Source organism: Diadema antillarum, unplaced genomic scaffold, assembly GCF_040938485.1.
Source record: "Diadema antillarum isolate AM-2024a unplaced genomic scaffold, OU_Dant_1.0 scf00000071, whole genome shotgun sequence".
NCBI classification, from domain to species: Eukaryota; Metazoa; Echinodermata; class Echinoidea; order Diadematoida; family Diadematidae; genus Diadema; species Diadema antillarum.
In genome coordinates this window covers 9397501-9417469 of record NW_027270960.1, presented here as the reverse complement: position 1 = coordinate 9417469, position 19969 = coordinate 9397501, and the positions used below count along the sequence as shown (strand labels likewise).

Sequence of the window (19969 nt, the reverse complement as noted above, 5' to 3'; positions counted from 1 at the left end):
TTTGAGGGCACATACAGTTGACCATGGAAAAGGGAACATGAACTGTTTGACTGCTTTTCCACAGGCGAATTATCAACCTGTCCATTTTCTGTCGACAGGGAAAAAGAATGTTGTTTTGGGCATTAAAGCTTCTTGGAGAATTGTGGAAGAAATGGGTTAAGTTAGCAAGACAAAGAAATTCTACCTTATGTAGCAATCCATCTGTACAGTGGTGGTTGGTTTCACGGTACAGCATGTATTCTTCTTTGGACTACAGTACAGTCACAAAAAGGACCTACCGGTACTCAATCTTTGATATGCATGTTCCTATTGTACTAAAAAATATGTGTGAACATGCTTACAGGTTTGAACAAGCTTCCTAAAAAGTCCAGATTGAGCAGGTACATGTACCTTGTACTTTTCAAGACCACACACATATCTAAGAAAGAATACATGTTGTACCAAGAAAGCGCCAGCCATTAAATGTTCCACACCATGGATACCTTCAAAAAATATATACCTCATCTGTACATTGAAAACATAACTCAAACACAAAGACTTTCACCGCTAGTCATCACTAGTCAGGTTGTCAGGACATAAATATCCTTTTACAGAGTTTCCTTACAAATCAGCCAGCAGTAGCATGTATTATCAAGCTAAACAGAGTTTGAGTGGCAATCTCTCTCACCAGCAATCCAGTCCACAGCTATGCCCTCAATCCTGCTGTTGGAGGCTGTCAGAAGCACCTGTCTCTCTGTGTGGTCTCGCTTGATGCGATTCAAGGTGTAGACAGCAGTGTCCACCCAGTAGATGAAGTTTTCATCTGTCACCATGGAGACAGCAATATCACAACTTAATATGAACTTATAAAACACCAAATATAACTGCCATCTCTCTATAGGTAACTCTCAAAATGACAATCTATCAGAACAGGATGGACATGATTAACCAAGTTTGCACAGACTGCCTGTCTTCAAGATCCCTTTTTTTGCATCCCCACAGTATTTCTTTATACATCTGGTTTGACAGTGCAATAATGAATGCATTTTCTTGTACATCGCAAAGATTCTATGAATCCCCATATGCAAATTCAAATCTCATTATCCAAGGCTGACATATATTCTACAACCAACTTGTTATATCTATTTAATCTATGAGCAGCTTTAACAAGATCTGATGGATTGCATAATTTTGATATTGATTAAACAACCTGGTAAATACAGAATTGATCCAAACCATGACACACAAATGACTCCTTGAAGCATACATATCTCTAAAAAGTATTTTGAATTGATCTAGCATTTGGTAAGCTTCAAGTACAATGGCTGCTAAGAGAACGATCCATTCACAATCTTTTGACACTGACAGAGTTTGTCTACAGAGTCATGATACATCACTACCAGTTGGCATCTGATAGCAGAAAGAGTTACATTGTAAACATAGGACACTGCAAAGAAGACAAAGAAGAGAAACAGACTGTTCAAGGAGAAAGAGAGAGATAGAGAGAGATAGAGGTCTCACCAGCTTGGAAGTCGATAGCGACAGACAGCATGTGACCAGTGATGGGGGTGAGCATGTCTTTGCCATCATTGCCTCGTGATGGTTCCCTGAGGGACAGGCCTCGGATGGTGTCATCACTGGAGTACAGTAAAAACTCACTCACTCCTGCAGAGAAAATCCACGTTACATCCATATCACAAAAGGTTTGCCATTGCTGCCATCCAGAACATTGCACAGAACATTTTCTCTGTGCACTTCAGGTTGTCATTAATGCTACTACTGAACATTATATCTTGATATGCAATATGTTTCATTCACTTTTCTTGACATGTTATGAGGCTATAAGGACATAAATAAATGGATTGCATACAATTATGGGCCGCACTTGAGTGCTCAAAAGCAACCAAAGTGAACTAATCAAAATGCATATCGTATCATGCCATGCCAGACTCGGAACTTTTAAGCGCTCTGTGGAAAAAAGTGTACATTTGTACCTCAGGTGTTAATTTTAGATGAGGCCACACATTTTGTAGCAACAGGGTCATGCACCTGGTGCACTTTAATAGCTCCTTTTATACAGGTGTCTCAAACAAAGCAATCAACTCTCTGCATTATGACATATGTGCATATGACTAGCATTCTTCTTGCGCTAACTTCTTGTGCCAACTTCTCGTGCCACCTTCTCGTACTATTATGGTACACTTTTGGAGCACATTGTAAAGTAGTCCATTTTTGGCTTGTTATACAGGTAGTACAGTACGGTACATTTTGGGAGCATCAGAGCATTCCTCTGGCACAAGTATGGTATGGTATGCTTTAGGACAGCACCCAATCCCACTCATCATGGAATGTTTGGAGAGCTCTGTAACTTCCTTATCTATCTGAAAACTATCAAGTGAAAGATAGAAGTCACCTTCACACGTGGTCGTCATATTCTTAGATGTGATATAGCCGGCGGTGCAGGCACACTTTCTCCCGTTGTTAGGTAGAGGAAGACACAGCTGCTGACAGCCCCCATTCTGGTCCTTGCAGCCATTTTCACCACCTACTTCCAAATACAAGCCACACACACCTTGGTATGAGTTACACTCCAAACTATATGGACAATTGTTGCATGGTCATGCATTCCTTCAATATTAACATTCTCCTCATTACCATTAAGTAACTCTAAACATGCCAGAGAGATGTATTTGTAAAGATGTTCGTGCCACTTTATAGTTGTAAGTAATAATTGCAGCACCTACTGTATTTTACCTCAAGAATTAGACAGTACACCAGAATCTACTTATCAACTAAGCCTGCTCTTCTCGATGTAATTACTTTCAAATAATTGTTCTAATCTAATTTTCAGTTTTTCATTTTATATACATTCAAGTGAAATGTTCCAGATTTATGTCATAATTACAAGTACATTGTGTATGTTGAATGAAATCAAATAACACATACAACACAGCATTTAAAATATCATGGTTTGGTGATAGTAAGAAAGATGAGGAAGGTTTACTTTGTGAGGTGAGGTTATACATGAACATCTCCATCACGCCTGGTGTGTTTCCGCGCAAGACGTTCACGTTGGTAGGATCATCCTTTTCCACGTACTTGATGGAGCCAACACCATTCTCTGCCCAAAACACCTGCAAAGACACATAGGATCATTACATAGTCAGTATCCATTGAAACACAAACAAAACAAGGGAATTGTGGGTAAAATTTGCAGTGTTGTGGGTGGGAGAGTGTTTGTTTCAAATCTCTTAAATTTTTCATAAAACTGTTCTTCCCTTGTTTGTTAATTCCTACACAGGGATCTACTATATTCTTGTTTGAATAACAATATCGGACTACTCTGCATGATTGTGACAAAGACAAATTTGCAACTCCCCTCCCCCAGGAGAATTGTGCCCCTTGGAGTCCTCAGGTAGGGAATGGCATCTATTTGTATAGATACATATTTTATCACCCTGGCAATAATACCTGCCAAGTTTGGTGAATATCTTACCATGAGTTTTCAAAAAGATGAAAATGTGAAAATTGGCCGCTAGTTGGCTTCACCCCTTTTTGACCATGCATTCTCAAGAAGAAGATGAAAGATGAAAATGTACAATTTAGACCCCAATTTGGACCCCCAGCTCAAAGGAGGGGGGCACCCCTGAATCTTCCATGAACAGACTTGAAACTAGAGTCATCAATGTACTTGCTCATACTATTAACTCAGCTCTATCACTTCTGGTTCTGATCCTATCCCCATGGGATGCTACCTGCCAAATTATGAGGTTTTCATTAAGAAGACAAAGATTTAAAAAGTTTACACACAATGATAGACAATGCATAATGGATGTGGGATGATCAGTGATCGTAATAGCTCTCTTGAGCCTGTTGGCTCAGGTGTGGTGAACCAAAAAGGAATGGAGTTTAACAAAAAGTACATGGGTGATTTCGTTGAAGAGCACATGGGTCATTAATCAGCAGGACTCACTCGGTCATTGGTCACTGTGATGGCCGTAGGGTCAGCAGCACTCTCCAGCTGTAGGAAGACCTGGATGTTGCTTCCATTCAAATTGCTGTTCTTAATGACCCGTAGGCCAGCATCTGTCCAGTAAAGCTGTTGTTTGCTGCGGTCAATGGCCAGACCTATAGGGGGCAAGGAACAGGGGGGAAGGTTAATACATTGCACACAGTCATAGCACAAACCTTACAAACTAATATCACATTTCATTTCCACCCTCCGTAGTAAACATAATTTTCATATCTATAGTACAGATATACAATTTGAAGTTACTGGCTTTTCCATTATAAATGAAGTGAAAAAGAAGCATCAAATTTGAAACAGTAGAAAAGCACTCAGAGAGCACAGACCTCCGCCAAGCAGCTAAGTTCCACCCACACGGGCATGCTGAAAATAAGTCAAATTTCCCAAAATAGAAGCCTTCTGTTTATGAAATCAGCTTCCAGCTGCACGGCGCTCACCTGAGCAGAGCACGCACTTTAGAGCGCATAAGTAAACCTCAAATACGCATGCCCCTAACTCTCAAGTTCACTAAACCTATCTGCAAAAACACCTTCAAAAATCTATAAAAATTCCTGGATCACTACCAAAATTAAATCACTTGTTCCTTATATCATTATCAACTTTTCCTGCAAGTTTTCTCCAAATCCATCCACAACTTTTTGAGTTATTTTGCACACAAACAAACAAACAAACCGATGTTGATGAAAACATAACTTCCTTCCTTGGCGGAGGTAATAAATACAACCATTAATGGATCCAAATCAAACATTGAGGATTTCAAAGCTTTTCCTATTTAGTAGACCTATACTTACTCATAAGTAGTATGCAACATCTATGCTTTTGTGTGTGTGTATGTGCATGTGTGTGGTTTTCTGCGATTAAAAACAAAACCCTGCCTCCTTCCATTGTCATTTTTGCGTATGTCTGACAAAAGTTTGACAGCAAGGGTGCATCTTAACCTGTTGGTTGGAGTAAGTTTCCTCCAGTGACAATCGATGTCTGGTTAGTCCCGTCCATGCGAGCTTGCTCAATGGTAGGCATCTCTTCCCCATTGATCCAGTACATCATACTAGCAGAGGACAGAGTAATGAAGAAAATATACATGGCATTGTCAATCAAAGATATCATGATCACAACCAAATGTATTGCATTTGTGAATTTATAGCTATTAACTTTTTCCCTTATCACTTGTTTGTACATCCAATGGAAAACACTGTATATGTGTATGTATATAAAGTAGAATTACATACCACAAGCCCAAAAGATCACATGCTTTCATTTTCACGCCAGTTTGGTGTCGCGCAAAGTGCATGAAAATTTCCACACCACAAAAATGTCCACTAGCTTTACCGGAAGATAGTAGGTCATTGATGAGTAGAACCTGTGCTCTGCTTAAGTTTTATGGCTCATAGGAAATGTATCACTAATTCCATCTGACAATCACCAATGCTACAGATTTTACCCAGCTTCATAGAAACAATCTAACAGCTGAGGAAGGTAAAGAGGAGAAGCTCTTTGGAGGTGGACTACTCAGTCACCCTATTGTACGTACATAGGTGGAATGCTCACCTTACTATAGGTGGATTACTCACCCTAATATAGGTGGGCTATTCGCCCTACTATAGGTGGACTACTCTCCCTACTGTAGGCGGACTACTCACCCTACTGTAGGCTCGATGACGATGCTCCTGGGGTTGGTAAGGTTGAGGTTGTCAATCTCGTTCTGGAAGCTCCCGTCCAGCCTGGCAATCTTGATGACACTCTTGTTGGGCGAGACGTTTGTCCAGTACATGTTCCTTGAGACCCAGTCTATGGCCAGGTTGTAGGCATTAGGAATCCCTGGAATCATAGAATGGCAGGAGTAAGAAAACTGTAAAACCACAGACATTTTTGTGTGCATGAAACCTTTGCAAATTTTGCGAGGAGCCAAGATTTGTGAAACTTCTTGTCGACACAATACACTGAATGCCAGTGGAGATTCACAAAAGTTTCATCATGTAAAAAAGGCCATTGACTCCAATTCTCATATGTTCCAGTTTTATAGTAGTAAACATTCAAAACTGCATTTCTTCTTGTCTATGGGAGCAGGGGGAGGTTAAACTAATTGAACAGGTAAAGATGTATTCAATATTTGTCCAATATGTTACACGTAATGTTCATTGAATTGTTCAACTAATCTGACATGTATTTACAGAGAAGATAAAAATATTAACAATGACCTATGAGGTCCCAATTTGATATTGTTATCTCCTCTGGTGTCCAATAGGGCCATTTCTGCAACTTAAGAGGGGAATTTCGTGAGAAATTTTGCAAGGAGTTCTTGAGAAAATTATGATCACATTGGCAAAACTTCAGCAACTCAAACTTCCAGAAGTTTTGCCAGTGTGACCATGGCTTACACAACCCCAACAAACCCCCCAGCACTGTATACACTGTCCAAAGTCTCTGGTAGAGGGAGGCTTAAATGAGCCCAAGCTGTCTGAAGGGTGTTACCTCCATCTGTCACCTGATTCTTCCGCTTCACAGGTTAGGCTATTGATGATACCACACCACTAACTTCCACTTTGAGGCCATCTTCTCAATCTCTCCCACTCTTGCGTTTTGTATGTCTCACGCTTAAGATGTATTTTACCTTGCTTAAGATCTTAATTACATGTAGCAGTCTCCAGCCCAACATTACATATGTTGTAATTGTTTTAAATAGAAAGAGAAAAAAAAAATGGGACCCTATTAAAAACAATTTGCCTATAACAATACTGACATAGATTTAGATCATAAGGAATCTTAAACAAATCAAACATTATTAGAAGATGCACAATATAATGTCTCCATGAGGGAGACATCCAATATGAGCCTTATGGAGGATGTCTCCACGAGGGAACATTACTTATGCCATATAAGTTTAAAAATAAGGCCAAAATAGCACCAGAGAGCAGACTATTGTACAACCCGAGCACTTCAAGGACCTTTTTAGTGGGCCCTGGAAACTGGCCATGAAGGCCGTTGGGGTTCATGCTTGCGATGTGCATTAGGTGCAAATGATATTATGCTTATGTTCAAAAGATGCTTTAGGTTGCAGTCTCTGCCTGGTAGGAGGACAACATAAGGTGAGTTGAACGAGTCCATAACATGTTCCTTGCTGTCACTGTTTGATAAAACAATGCAATGCAGTTACCTTCAATGACTGTCTCTATAGCTGTCCCGTTGATGTAAGCCCTGTTAATGCTCTTCCGAGAGAGATCTGTCCAGTAGATGCGATTCTCCACGGTGTCGTGATCTATTGACGAGGCGTTGGCTACAGTGGGTATTGTGAGGGCAGGAATCACATTGTAGTAACCATCATCCACATCAACCCCTCTAATGTCAGTTTGACGGGAGATGACGAAGAAGACCGTGTCATCTGTTTTTAAAAAAAAGGAGAGAGAAAATGACAGTACATTTATAATGTGTTAAGTCACTGTTGGACTCTTTATGTGCCATGGTGTAAACCCCCTGTGTGTCACATTATTCTGAGACACAAGCATGGTCATGCTTTGGGAAAGCATTCTGTTTTTCAAATCTATGTAACTTATAATGATTGATCTCTGTTAAGTTGGACATGAAGTGAGCAAAGTCATAGAGAAAATGCCAAAGTTTGCTTTGACGTAAAGTTTATGACAAATCTATGACTCTTTTTCTTTCAAATGTCCAGTAGCTACATTACTGCAAAAGCATGACTTTTGCACACACAACGGTTACGGAAACTTGTAATTTACTCACAACTCAAGTAGGGAACACCGCTAAAAAGTCAAAAATTACATAAAATGCAAGCTATATATGGGAAAAACGGCATTGCGAGAAACGCTTTGATTGTGCTGTGGCATTTGGTGATTTATCGATCGGTTTGGATTAAAGAGTTAAAGAGTTAAAGCCACTGGTCCCACAGTTGCTTGCTTGAAAACATATCTTGGCTCCGTAGAAGTCACATAAAACAAGTCATAATTCAAATTCAAAATTCACTTTGAGTTGGCTGAATGTTTGAGTACCTGATCCATCTCACTCATAAAACAGAGTCCTAACACACTCTCATGCCAAGAAGTTTTCCCCCTGCACGCAGGAGAAATGATAAGCTACTCTTGCCACACTTTCCTGATGGTTCCCTGGCATACTCAGGGATGGCTTTCTCGCATACTCACTGACGCACGTCTTTCCGTTTGAATGAAGCTTCTTGAGGTGAGGGCAGGCACACGCTGTCTCATTTCCGTTCAGCAAGCACAGGTCGGAGCAGCCGCCATTATCCACGGCACAGGGGTTGGGTTCTGTAAAGGTAACAAGACCAGTGTATCAATAAGATCAGCAACTGAAACACAAACCTGACATATTCATGCCAGACTTGTCAAGTGTGGGCAATATGTTCACATTGTTGCAGCTACAGGCGTCGGCATTGGCGTGGACGTCACAAGCTTGATATCATACCTGCTTCCTTGACGAATGGTTGTAGACAAATGAACCTATTCTGGACAAGCTGCCAGTATACTGCATATGCAATATATCTAGTGAGTCAAATTCGCAAATTCGCAGTACAGCAATGGACAGTGAATCTACAAATGCACATCACATTCATTTTAGGATCAGAGCTTAATTTTTGTGTGTTTCAAAAATTCACAAATAGATAAGAAAGATGGATGCCCTTCTAATCTGCACTAAGTCAAAAAGACATACATAAAACAAAGAAACTTTAATCTCATTCAATATGTGGTCAATTTCAGAATCAATGATAAATTCAGGCACGTAAAGGGATGATAAAGTATTGGTTGACCTGAGGATTCAGTTTTCAACTTTCTGCAAAATAGGAATTGGAGCATACAATTCTAAAGGAATTCAAACTTTATTTGATGAAAATCGGGTTTGAAATGGATGAGATACCCCAAAACCAAATAAAATACGGCAAGCCCACCTTTTACAAGGATCACTTTGTGTTTTTGATATCTCAGCCCTTTCAAAGCCAATATTGATCAAGTAAGCTTTGAATTCCTTATAGAATGATATGTTCTTTCATATTTCATAACAGGTTACTTAATTACAATATCTCAAAAAATCATCATCGAAAAATTTTGGAAACCTTAAGCCCCATCTCAACTGAAACTGAGTCAGCCCTTTAAGAGGCCCTTCAAATACAACAAAGGGAACAGCTAAATGAGAATTTTGTACTCTAATGAAATACAATGAATATCAAAAATTTCTGATGCATTTGTGAGAAAACTTGTACATAAGGACTCACTCTGTGGTTGTCTGTAGGGATGGTAGACGTGGATATCAAACGGCTGGGTGCTCGTCTTCTGAATCGGACTCACGTCGGAGCCGTTGAACTTGTTGGCCTGGTACACAGAATTGGTCCGCCAGTCGGTCCAAAAGACGCTCCCTTCAAAGACGGAGATGGCGAAGGGATGGAAGAGGGTATTGTGGCCACGCAGAACGGTGAACAGGTTGGAGCCGTCGTAATTGGCCGCCTGGATACCATCCGACCTATCAAGCACGTATTGAAGGTCAAATATTCAATTAAACTTACTTATTTATGCAACTTTTCATGTTACAAAAATTGGAAGGATATACATTGGTCATGAAGATCAAAATGCATGATAAATACATGAAGTAAGCAATAATAAATTAAAAGACATGCATGAAAACATTATCATAGATACAATGGTTAATGTTAATGGTTATCTTTTTACAGCAAATCATATTTAAAGAATATCTATTATGCCATTTTCTTTAATAACATTTATTTTCACTCCAATTTCATGTCAAGCAAAATGCACAAAATTTTTCACTTTTACAGAAAAGGGTTAATCAGACTGAACAGTCATGAACTTATATTGTACAATACACATATTGATAATACATGTTTCTCATACTACAAGAAGCGTGCATGCGATTTACCTGGCATCGATCCAATAGATTCTCTTCTCTGGGTAGTCAATGGTCAGACCGTTGGGCCAGCCTCCTTCTGTATTAATGTTGACCACTACATGGCGGTCTTGACCACTCATGGTTGACCGTTCAATACGAGGGTTCTTTGCATCCCAGTCTGTCCAGAACATCAGACTGTCCAGAAAAAAAAAATGGGATAAAATGGAAAAGTGCATCAAAAAATCATAAAAGCTCTTATAAGGCTCATAAGGCTGGCATCTCTTTTTACTGGAATGCATGTGTATGTATCTACTTTACCGTGAAAATCATTTGTTCTAATACACAACAACATAATACAGTCAAACAGCTGTTATCCAGCCATGTAAGGACCAGCGGCCCTCAGGGTAAGCAATTTGGCCAGATATGGAAGAAGCAATCTTTAATGTTCATATTGTATATTATGATTACAAGTAGGCTGCTAACCCTGTGGTAGCTACAGTATGTACGAAGATAGTGAACACTGAAATAGAAGTGTAATTTATGCTGGCCTACTTAAAAGTATAGTCATGAAATTGAAACATTTCACTGTAAAATTCATAACATGTTTCTGTCGGGAATCATAAATGCATGAGCTTTGTATGAGTTTTAATTGGGTTTGAAATAACCTTTACTGATTTATTTATTTATTTAGTTAGTTATTCATTTATTTATTTATTTATTTATCTATTTATTTATCTATTTATTTATTCATTTGTATTCACTGCTTGGAGGCGTCTGGAACACAGAGAAGTTTGAATAAGAGAAGGGGGCCAGATAATCGAGGTCAGACTGTAGCACTGTTTTAATCATGCAGTCAAAGTTTGACAATTAGCATCTTCTTCTGTTTTCAAGCATTACTATAGGCTCCACACTATCATTAAATTTCTGCCACATTATCAAATTAACCACCCTCATCCCATGTTCCAAGTCAGATTAGAGGTTACGCATTAAAAAACAAAAACAAAAACACAGAAAAACAAGTAATGAAACAAAGCTTTAAAACAACTCAACTCTATTCCATTCACTTGAAAGAGTCATCTGTGTGTAAGTGAACTTAAGGGTCTTATTTCATCAATGATGTACGGACAGCATTTCCTGCCAAAGTAGCAACGTCTTGTAGCAACAACCAATCAGGAGGCAGGATTCTTGTCACAACCATGACATTCACCACATAGCAGAAGGAGTTTCTATCATCTCAAGTTTCTCTGAAATGAGGACCAGGTCTTACCCTACAGTTGGGTCGAGAGCTATAGCCCTTGGGCTCTCCATGTTCCCTGCCACTACAGTGGTCCTCATGGCACCGTCTAGTCTTGAGACCTCAATCTGGTCCAGATGGCTCTCCACCCAGTACAGGTTACCTCCAATCCAGTCCACTGCTAGTCCTTCACATGTGGCCAAACCTGCCTCTATCACAGACTCTATGTTACGCAGGCCTGCATGCCGAGATATTAGGATTTTTAAAAAAAAAATCAGAAGAGAGAGAAAACATAGAGACAGAGCAACCATGGTCTAAAGATTGTAAGAATTTAAGATTTGCTTTTTTCCTAGCCGTTGCGTAGAATAAATTATGAAAAAAAAACAGAGAAAAATTCAATATTGAACTCTTCATTACAGCTCTTACCTTATTGTCGAGGCACATGTACTTGATCTTCAACTGTACATGTAGATAATTAAACAAATACCATTCACAACCTGAAAACTGCATAAGAGAAACTGGAGGCTCATTTCAAATATCATCCCTGAAAATGCACACACCATCTACTAGTACTTGAAATTGAGACAGAGGGTAATACCATCATCAAATGTATCACAAATAAAATAATTACAAGTACAGCAGCAACAATAAGGATAATTATCCTAATTACCATACTGAACATTGTGGCCACATTCCTACCAACTACATGAAAATTATATAATGGTTCTTAGCATTACAACACTCCAACCATCATCACATCATCAGTCTTGTCATAATCATCACCATCACCATCATCATCATCATCATCATCATCATCAACCTTGGCATCACCATTACCATGGCAACCATTTTAATTAATGGGAGGTGACAAAGGAGAGGGTGGCCATCAAAACTACTGGTACTGTATGGTACCTGCATTTGGCGAGTTATCATCCAGCCAGCCGCGATATATCTTGTCGTCGACCACATCGGTCCAATAGATGGTGCTGTTCATGTAGTGGAAGTCAACCGCGATGCTGTTGTGCAGGCCAAAGACCAGTACATTATATTCGCCGCTGTCAAGGTTGATACGTCTAAGCTGGTTGCGATTGGAGAAGATGACATACGGGCTGGCACTTACTGCAGGTAAGAGAACAAAGTGAATGAATAAGAAATAATGCAAATCCTCTACTTGCAAGAATGGAAAAAGATAACAAACTTTCAGTTCAAGATAAAAAACTTTTTGTTCAATGTAGAAATTGCAGACAAAAATTTGTAACTTCTGTAACAGTGTATTCCTTCAATATTTGATATTCTCTTCAACCCAAAATGTTCATTGAAGAAAGCAAACATACCAGTGTGGTTTATCCCAAGGAAACAGTGATAACCCTCTTTACACAGAAATCACAGTAAAAATGCAGGTTTAAAAAGGATGTCCTGTAAATATTGTCATGGCTGGTAATGTTCTAAGTAACTGCCGACATACATGTATGACGAGGAGTGAAACGTACATAATTTCACAGCTGATCTTGATACTGGTGTTCAGGATGACAATGAACTGTGAAGTTAAGGTCATCCATAAAAAAATCAAACCATAAGGTACAAAAGGCACCCAAGGGTAAAGAAACATACACGAAAACTGTTTGTCATTTAGTTCCAAATGGTAAGCCTGATCACTACCAAAATTGAATCATCTGTTCCTTGTATCATTGTCAACTTTTCCTGGAAAAAAAATCATCATAAAAAAAAATCATTCATAACTAGACTTATTTTGCAAACAAACAAACAAACACACAGACAATAGACAGACAGGTAGAAACAGAAAACGATGCCAATGCAAATATATCCTCCTTCATAGAGGTCATAACTACACAGTGTATCTTTACATCAACTCATCAAACTCTTTAGCCAACATCTAGTTGCTGGCTAAGACAAAAACACATTTGTCTATTTGCTTGTTTGTGTGTTTTTCTCACCACCAACTCACCATTAGTATTTGCTTGTTTGTTTGTTTGTTTGTTTGTTTGTTTGTTTTTTTCATCACCAACTCACCATTACTCTTACAGCTCCATCTATCATCCTGCAGAGAATAGCCAGGGTAGCACTCACACTTATACGATCCTTTTGTTGAGATACAATGCTGGCTGCAGCGGCCTCTTTTGGAACACATCTTGCTATCTGTGTTGAACACATGAAGCAAAACAAAATTTCTCCAATATATAAACACAGCACAAAATGACTCTATTACATTTTGACACACATAACTGAACTAATTATGACATCCACATGACAAATAATGCCCCAAATGATTATTACCAAATTACAAACAGGCAGATCTGCCTTAGAGGCAACCTGCCTGTTGCGGCCACCCATCTTCCTCTATGGCGAACTTACAAATTTGTGAGCTTTTCAAGCAAAGCTCACAACACAAGAAATCATCAGTAAACAGTTTTATGAGATACACTGTAATAGAATGTGAACAACACACACAACTGCTTTAAAGGTCCTGTTTACCTTTAGGAACAGTGATTTATAACATTTTTAAGATTTAACATTTAATGCATATGTGTAGGTCTGTTGTACCACAAAACATCCTATCACATAGAATTTTCATGATAAAGCCTTATAAAATAAGGAAATATCTGTATTTTGACGGCTTAGTCCGGAAACATTTTTATCATAACTATTGCCCATAAAGCCTAAAATATAAGGAGATATCTGTATTTAGATGGTTTAGTCTGGAAACATTTTTATCATAACTATTGTTCACATTTTGTATATCTAACATCAATTTTACCAATTCAAATGTTTACAGTGGTTGTTTCTAACCCTAACTCACATTTTTTTTTAACTATTTTAAAGCACTGATGCTGGGTTTTTGTTTCATCTGCAAATGGTAAACTATGCCTTTAATACCTGGCAAACACTGTGTCAGCTTCAAAGGGTTAATGACCTGTCCCTCTGGGCAGTGGCAGATGACTCCAAGGCCAGGTGTTGGCTGACACATCTCTTCACACTGTGATCTGCTACACAGTGTCTGGTTACCTAGGAAACAAATGAAAAAAAACAACAACAATAACAATTGGATTACAAGTGTGACCCTGCATCACAAAACAAACAAAAACTTGCCAGACATAGATTTTTAGTTAAGGGCAGATTCTGAAAGAGCAGATTTTAAAATGATGTTTAACTCAATCCAAATGGACTCTTTCAACCTATCTAAATTTTGGAAAGAAGGCACACACTTTGAAAAAGTGTGTACTGATCGAAGCTCTTAAGTATATAAGGGTCTATTCAAGCACTTAAAGGTCCTGTTTACCTTTGGGAGCAATGATTTAAGAAATGTTCAAGATATCACATTTGATGCATTATGTGTAGGTCAGCTGCATCACAAAACATCCTCCCATAATTTCTGTTTGAATTTCTTGTAAGTACGTCATTTTGTAATGCGCAGTAGAGTATATCATTATAGTAGCTGCGCAATACAAATGTCCTTTATTATTATCATTATTATTATTATTATTATTATTATTATTATTATTATTATTATTATTATTATTATTATAATTATTATTATCATTATCATTATTATTATTATAATACAAGTCTGCAATAAAACATAAAATATAAGCAGATATCAATATTTTTCTTATTAAACAATAGCTGTAGACAGTTTGGTCAAACAACATTTTTATCATAACTTTTGTTCACATTTTGCATATCTAACAATACTCAACATCAATTATACCGAGATTCAAATGTTTACATTGGTTGTTTCTATACCTACCTCACATTTTAGAATTATTCTAAAGCACTAATGCTGGGTTTTTTGTTTCATCTGCAAATGGTAAATTATGCCTTTAATCTTGAACCAAACCCTGCTAGCTGTTCTATGAATGGGACAAAAGCAGGATGTAAAACAGCACAGCACAACAATGAAGGGATTATCAGATTAATAAAGCTGAAACTAAGTACAATCTATTAACACATTGACCCTCCTTTTGGCGAATTCATGAAGGTCGATTAAATGTAAACAATGCTTTCAGCAAATTTCTTCTGCGTAAATACAATGGACACATTATATAGACCAAACAGATGTCAAGTAACAAACATGCGTTGATATGCACATGTCAAAGGTATGCCTATTTTGCGCTTATTTTAGACCATTTCTTAAATCTAAAATATGACCTTTATTCAAACCACCATTGTGAATTCAGGCCAAACTGTTCATGACTAATACAAACCTTCACAGCAGTAGTTTGCGAATAGCACCGGACTCGCCAAAAATAAGAACCTTGCAAAATATTTCGCATAATACCGCACTAGTGCAGTTTGATGAAGACATATCAATGAGATTTTTACATCAAACAGTAGACAAGAGAGAAAATCCCCTAAACACAATGCACAGGACTACCGGGCACATTTGCACATAAGGGCCCGAATTCACAAAGTGGTACAAATGAAACCATGGTTTAAACCATGGACAAAAACCATGGAGCGCCAAGTGTCGCATGAAATATTTCGTTACGAAATCAGTCATTTCGTCGATAAAATGATTATTTTGCAACGAAATGACAACATTTTGTAACTACTAAATGAACATGTCGTCCACGAAATGATAATTTCGTTAACAAAATGTTTATTTTGCCGATGAAATGTGACCGTGCATCACAAAACGAACAAAAAGTCACACACACTGATTTTAGTGAGAGCGGAAAATAAATTGTAGGTGAAATAGGTCAGCCTAGCCAATCTTGACTTTTTCATATTTTCTGAAAGAGCAAGTCTTCTTCTACATCATACTAAAATTTGGGATCATATAACGAAAAGAAAACTGGGTTATCAGCCGTTTTTCTGGAACACTTTTCAGTGGAATAATGTGATTAGGTGTTTCTCTCAAAGTCCTCTTTCCATTTCTTAAAAACCCTGTCCATGCTCATCACTTTCAACTTCAATAACTTTAGAAGGGATATACAGTGGCTACTGTCCATGCTCATCACTTTCAACTTCAATAACTTTAGAAGGGATATACAGTGGCTACTGCTTTGAAGGATGGCATTTATCATCAACAGAATGGGTAAATAAGGCATGCACAATTTCAGCTTAATCTGTTAATCTCTTCATTGTTGTTGCTCTGGGGGTTATCATCCGGCTATTTGCTCCATTCATCGCACAGCTAGAGCGGCTTGGTAAAGATTAAACGCTTGAATAGACCCTGTTCTTCAGAGCCTCTTTTCTCAGTTCACACTTATCCAGGGTGTGTACTTTCTTTCCAATATTTAGATAGGTTAGGAGAGTCCATTTGGATTGAGTTATATATCATTTTAAAGCTTAGAGTCTGCTCTTTCAGAATCTGACCTTTACTAAAAATCCATGTCTGGCGACTTTTTGTTCGTTTTGTGTGCAGGATCACAAATGACCAATTTCGTAACAAAATATTCCGTAACGAAATATTCCGTAACGAAATATTCCGTAACGAAATATTCCGTACGACACTTGGCGCTCCATGGCTTTTGTCCATGGTTTAATTCATGGTTTCATTTGTACCACCTTCGTGAATTCGGGCCAAGAGGTCTTTAATTCACCAGACATCTAGGACCACCAAAACTTCAGCCCTGAGGCAAGTTGTGGGACTACTACAAGTATAATACTCACATGCATGTTCATCCGACCCATTGATACACTGTGGCGAACCATCGCACAGATTACTGATGGGGATACACAATGTGTGATTTTCACATTTCCAGTGGCCAACATCACATCCGAGCTCCGCTGAAGGCATCAAAAAGAGAAAAGGCATGCGAATATGAAGGTGTTGATGCATATATGTACATAAATGTGCCTGTACTGTTTTGTAGATTCCCTCATATTTAATAATAATTTTCTAGATGTTTTTGGTACAATGTCTGCTTGTTCTTATTGATATTCTGCGGTTTGTGTATGATTTACCAAAGAGACATCACCAAGTGACTAAATTCAATAAACAATCATGATATATATTCTTGGTGCTCATTTACCACCATCAAATTAACGATGGACCTACAGGACAAACATTCATGTTAGGTATAGATACACGTATGTATACATAAAACATCTCATATCGTATCATCATGTGCAATTTGTGAAAAAAATACACAGGTTGACAAAGAGGATATATTTTTCTTCCTCTAGATTTGCATATAACAGAAATTTTTTGTAGAAACATATCAATAGACAAACAAATCTTCACACAAGGGTACAAATGAATGTGGTGGTCACATCCCTTTCTCTCTCATTCTCTGACACCCATTAATTTGTCAAGTTACCATGCACTAACACCCATTAATTTGTCAAGTCACCATGCACTAACGCCCATTAGTCTGTCAAGTCACCATTCTCTAACGCCCATTAGTTTGTAAAGTCACCACACACTTACCACAAAAGAATTCATCTGACTGGTCTTGGCAGTCTGGGGTTCCATCACACTGCCAGACATGTGGAATACACTTCGCCTCGCCGGGACACTTGTAATGGGTGTTGGCCTGACAAACTGGCTCTGAGAAATACAGGGGATAAAGCAAGAAAAGACACCACACTTGTATTTGTAAACATTTGGTATATTTTGCGGTGATTTCATTTTTCAGGAATTTTGGTAATCAACTAATACTCGCAAACTAAACAACTCACAAAAATATTGCCTTTTTGTAACACAAAATGCACTAGGTATGAACTCCAATATGGTAAATCCAAACTTTTCCCCTGAGAAGGAAAAATACTGATTTTGCATTCTGTCACACTTACAATTTTTTTATCATGAATTCAAACACTCACAAATTTTCCTCACAAATTAAGACTCACCAAAAATATGGTGTAAACAGATATAAACCAATTAGTTCAATTTGTGATAGCCTTAGCATCAACTGCAAAACTCATACAGAAATATGTACAAGAAATGCTCTGACATGTTACAACATTGTAGCCTCCCAATGTGACCACCCCCCCCCCCCCATGAATTCCTGCATAAAGATTGGCCAGCAGCAGACTTTATCACACCATTAACCCGTTGAAGACTAGTCCCGAGTATACTCGGGCAGGTGTCTATGGGAAATGCATGATGTAGCAAAATCAGTCCGTACTCAACAGGTTAAATCTCATTAGCAGCTTGCCCTCCACACATAACATTTGGTGTTTTGCTCCATGTTATTAATCAGGAGGCATATTTAAAGAAAAATTTTGTTCCTTCAATGTGTCAGGATCACACAGGACTTGGAGGTAATCTGTGTGTACCAACCATGTCCAATATCATGCAGGCATTTTACGATGCATGAAAATCTCCACAGTGAAGTACATACAATGTATGTAGGTAGAGATTTTTCCAGTTTCACACTGTGGTAACAGTGGCTGAAAGGACTGCTTAATTGGAAAATTGAGAAAAGGGGTATTCTTTTGCTAAGCTTTAGATCTACATACTCGTTTTGTTAATTGAAAAATGAAGCTGCTTTGGTGGGACAGTGAAATCATGCATTGTCAGCAACTATGTCATTTTACACATTGTAATACATTTTCCACCATTCACATGTAAATGTACTTTGTGAGACATAGGGTGCGTTCAAGTGCTCTCCTAAAGCAAACCGTACCATACAGTACCCGCGCCAGAGGAGCACTCAAACGCTCCTGAAGTGTACCGTACCGTACTGTACCTAACCAAAAGTGGACCACTTCCCGACGTGCTCCAAAAGCGTACCAAAAGTTCGCTGTAAAGCATTCGCGTATCATGTGCATACGTCACAATGCAAAGACATCATTCCCTTTGTTCGGGACAGCTGTAAGTACATGTAGTTCAAGCGCCAGGTGAATGACATTCTTGCTACAAAAATCTGCGACCTTTTCTAAAAATAACTTGTGAGGTACGCTTTCTCAACAGAGCCATCGAACGCTCCAAAACTGGCACAGTTTAGGTACGCTTTGGTTAAGTTCACTTTGGTTCGCTTTAGAGTGCTCGAATGCACCTACTGTCTCCACTGATACTTTCAGATCCTGCTCTCAATGTTCATTTCTTTTTTTCCTTTTTTGTGGTTCACAGTCAGCACAAAACTCTGCTCACGTGACCTCACAAAAAATCAATGGGTACCAGAGAATACAATACCTATCTCGCAATGTGCTTCGTCTTCCAGACCATGGCAGTCTGGCTCCCCGTCACACACCCAGGACATTGGGATGCATCGCTGCTCATCACAGCGGAACTCATTGCCTGTACACACTACAGGCCTTAGAGAGGCTGAAAGAGGAAAAGGTATGGGACACTTCCTGTTTTAAATACATATCAATGACACATTCATGTCAAACAAGCCAAGAAACAAACAAACAAAAAAAGATTTGGATAAGTTTACGCACCAAATGAAACAAAAGAAATGTTTATTCTTCAAGTAAATTTGATCATTTAACAGAAATCCCTTTGAATATGAAATGATATTTATTTTCCTCACATTGATTTATTTCAATTTCATTTAATTCTGATGAAAATGCTTTATTATCAAGAACACTTCACACAAAGATTCTTTACATGTTTACATTAAAAAAATGCAAAATTTGATGATAATGTTAAAGTCACAACTGTACAGTCCTCCCTTGTAATCCTGTTCAAATCTTCTCAGATAAATTTCTCTTCAGTTTCGTGTTCCTAATGAATTAATGTCATCAAAATAGGCATTAGTGCTTTGCCATGAAAGCTTGTCATGAGGGTTGTAACCACATACCTCAACATAAACGAAAGACTTACTGCAGTTAGGGTTGCGGGAATCATCACTTCCGTCGTCACAGTCGTCAACGTCGTCGCAGACACGCTCAATGTCAATGCAGCGGAGAGAAACCTTGCACTGGAACTGGGTTTCACTGTCACACAT

At 38.4% G+C, this 19969-nt stretch overlaps 1 protein-coding gene across 1 annotated transcript in view; it reads right to left on the bottom strand.

The window, feature by feature from the left end:
- The window catches only part of LOC139717035 (low-density lipoprotein receptor-related protein 1-like), a 184005-nt gene that overhangs the window by 91712 nt on the left and 72324 nt on the right, over nucleotides 1-19969 (bottom strand). The window contains exons 21-39 of the mRNA XM_071628550.1: nucleotides 19846-19969; nucleotides 19213-19344; nucleotides 17503-17622; nucleotides 16743-16859; nucleotides 14004-14132; nucleotides 13140-13265; nucleotides 12021-12227; nucleotides 11142-11346; nucleotides 9905-10069; nucleotides 9246-9490; nucleotides 8161-8283; nucleotides 7161-7385; nucleotides 5647-5824; nucleotides 4945-5054; nucleotides 3953-4107; nucleotides 2984-3113; nucleotides 2393-2524; nucleotides 1501-1644; nucleotides 668-802 (exon numbers count right to left, since the gene is read on the bottom strand). The exon at nucleotides 19846-19969 is cut by the window's right edge and continues 44 nt beyond it. Coding sequence (XP_071484651.1) covers nucleotides 668-802; nucleotides 1501-1644; nucleotides 2393-2524; nucleotides 2984-3113; nucleotides 3953-4107; nucleotides 4945-5054; nucleotides 5647-5824; nucleotides 7161-7385; nucleotides 8161-8283; nucleotides 9246-9490; nucleotides 9905-10069; nucleotides 11142-11346; nucleotides 12021-12227; nucleotides 13140-13265; nucleotides 14004-14132; nucleotides 16743-16859; nucleotides 17503-17622; nucleotides 19213-19344; nucleotides 19846-19969 — 2902 coding nt within the window. The remainder of the gene's footprint in view (nucleotides 1-667; nucleotides 803-1500; nucleotides 1645-2392; nucleotides 2525-2983; nucleotides 3114-3952; nucleotides 4108-4944; nucleotides 5055-5646; nucleotides 5825-7160; nucleotides 7386-8160; nucleotides 8284-9245; nucleotides 9491-9904; nucleotides 10070-11141; nucleotides 11347-12020; nucleotides 12228-13139; nucleotides 13266-14003; nucleotides 14133-16742; nucleotides 16860-17502; nucleotides 17623-19212; nucleotides 19345-19845) is intronic.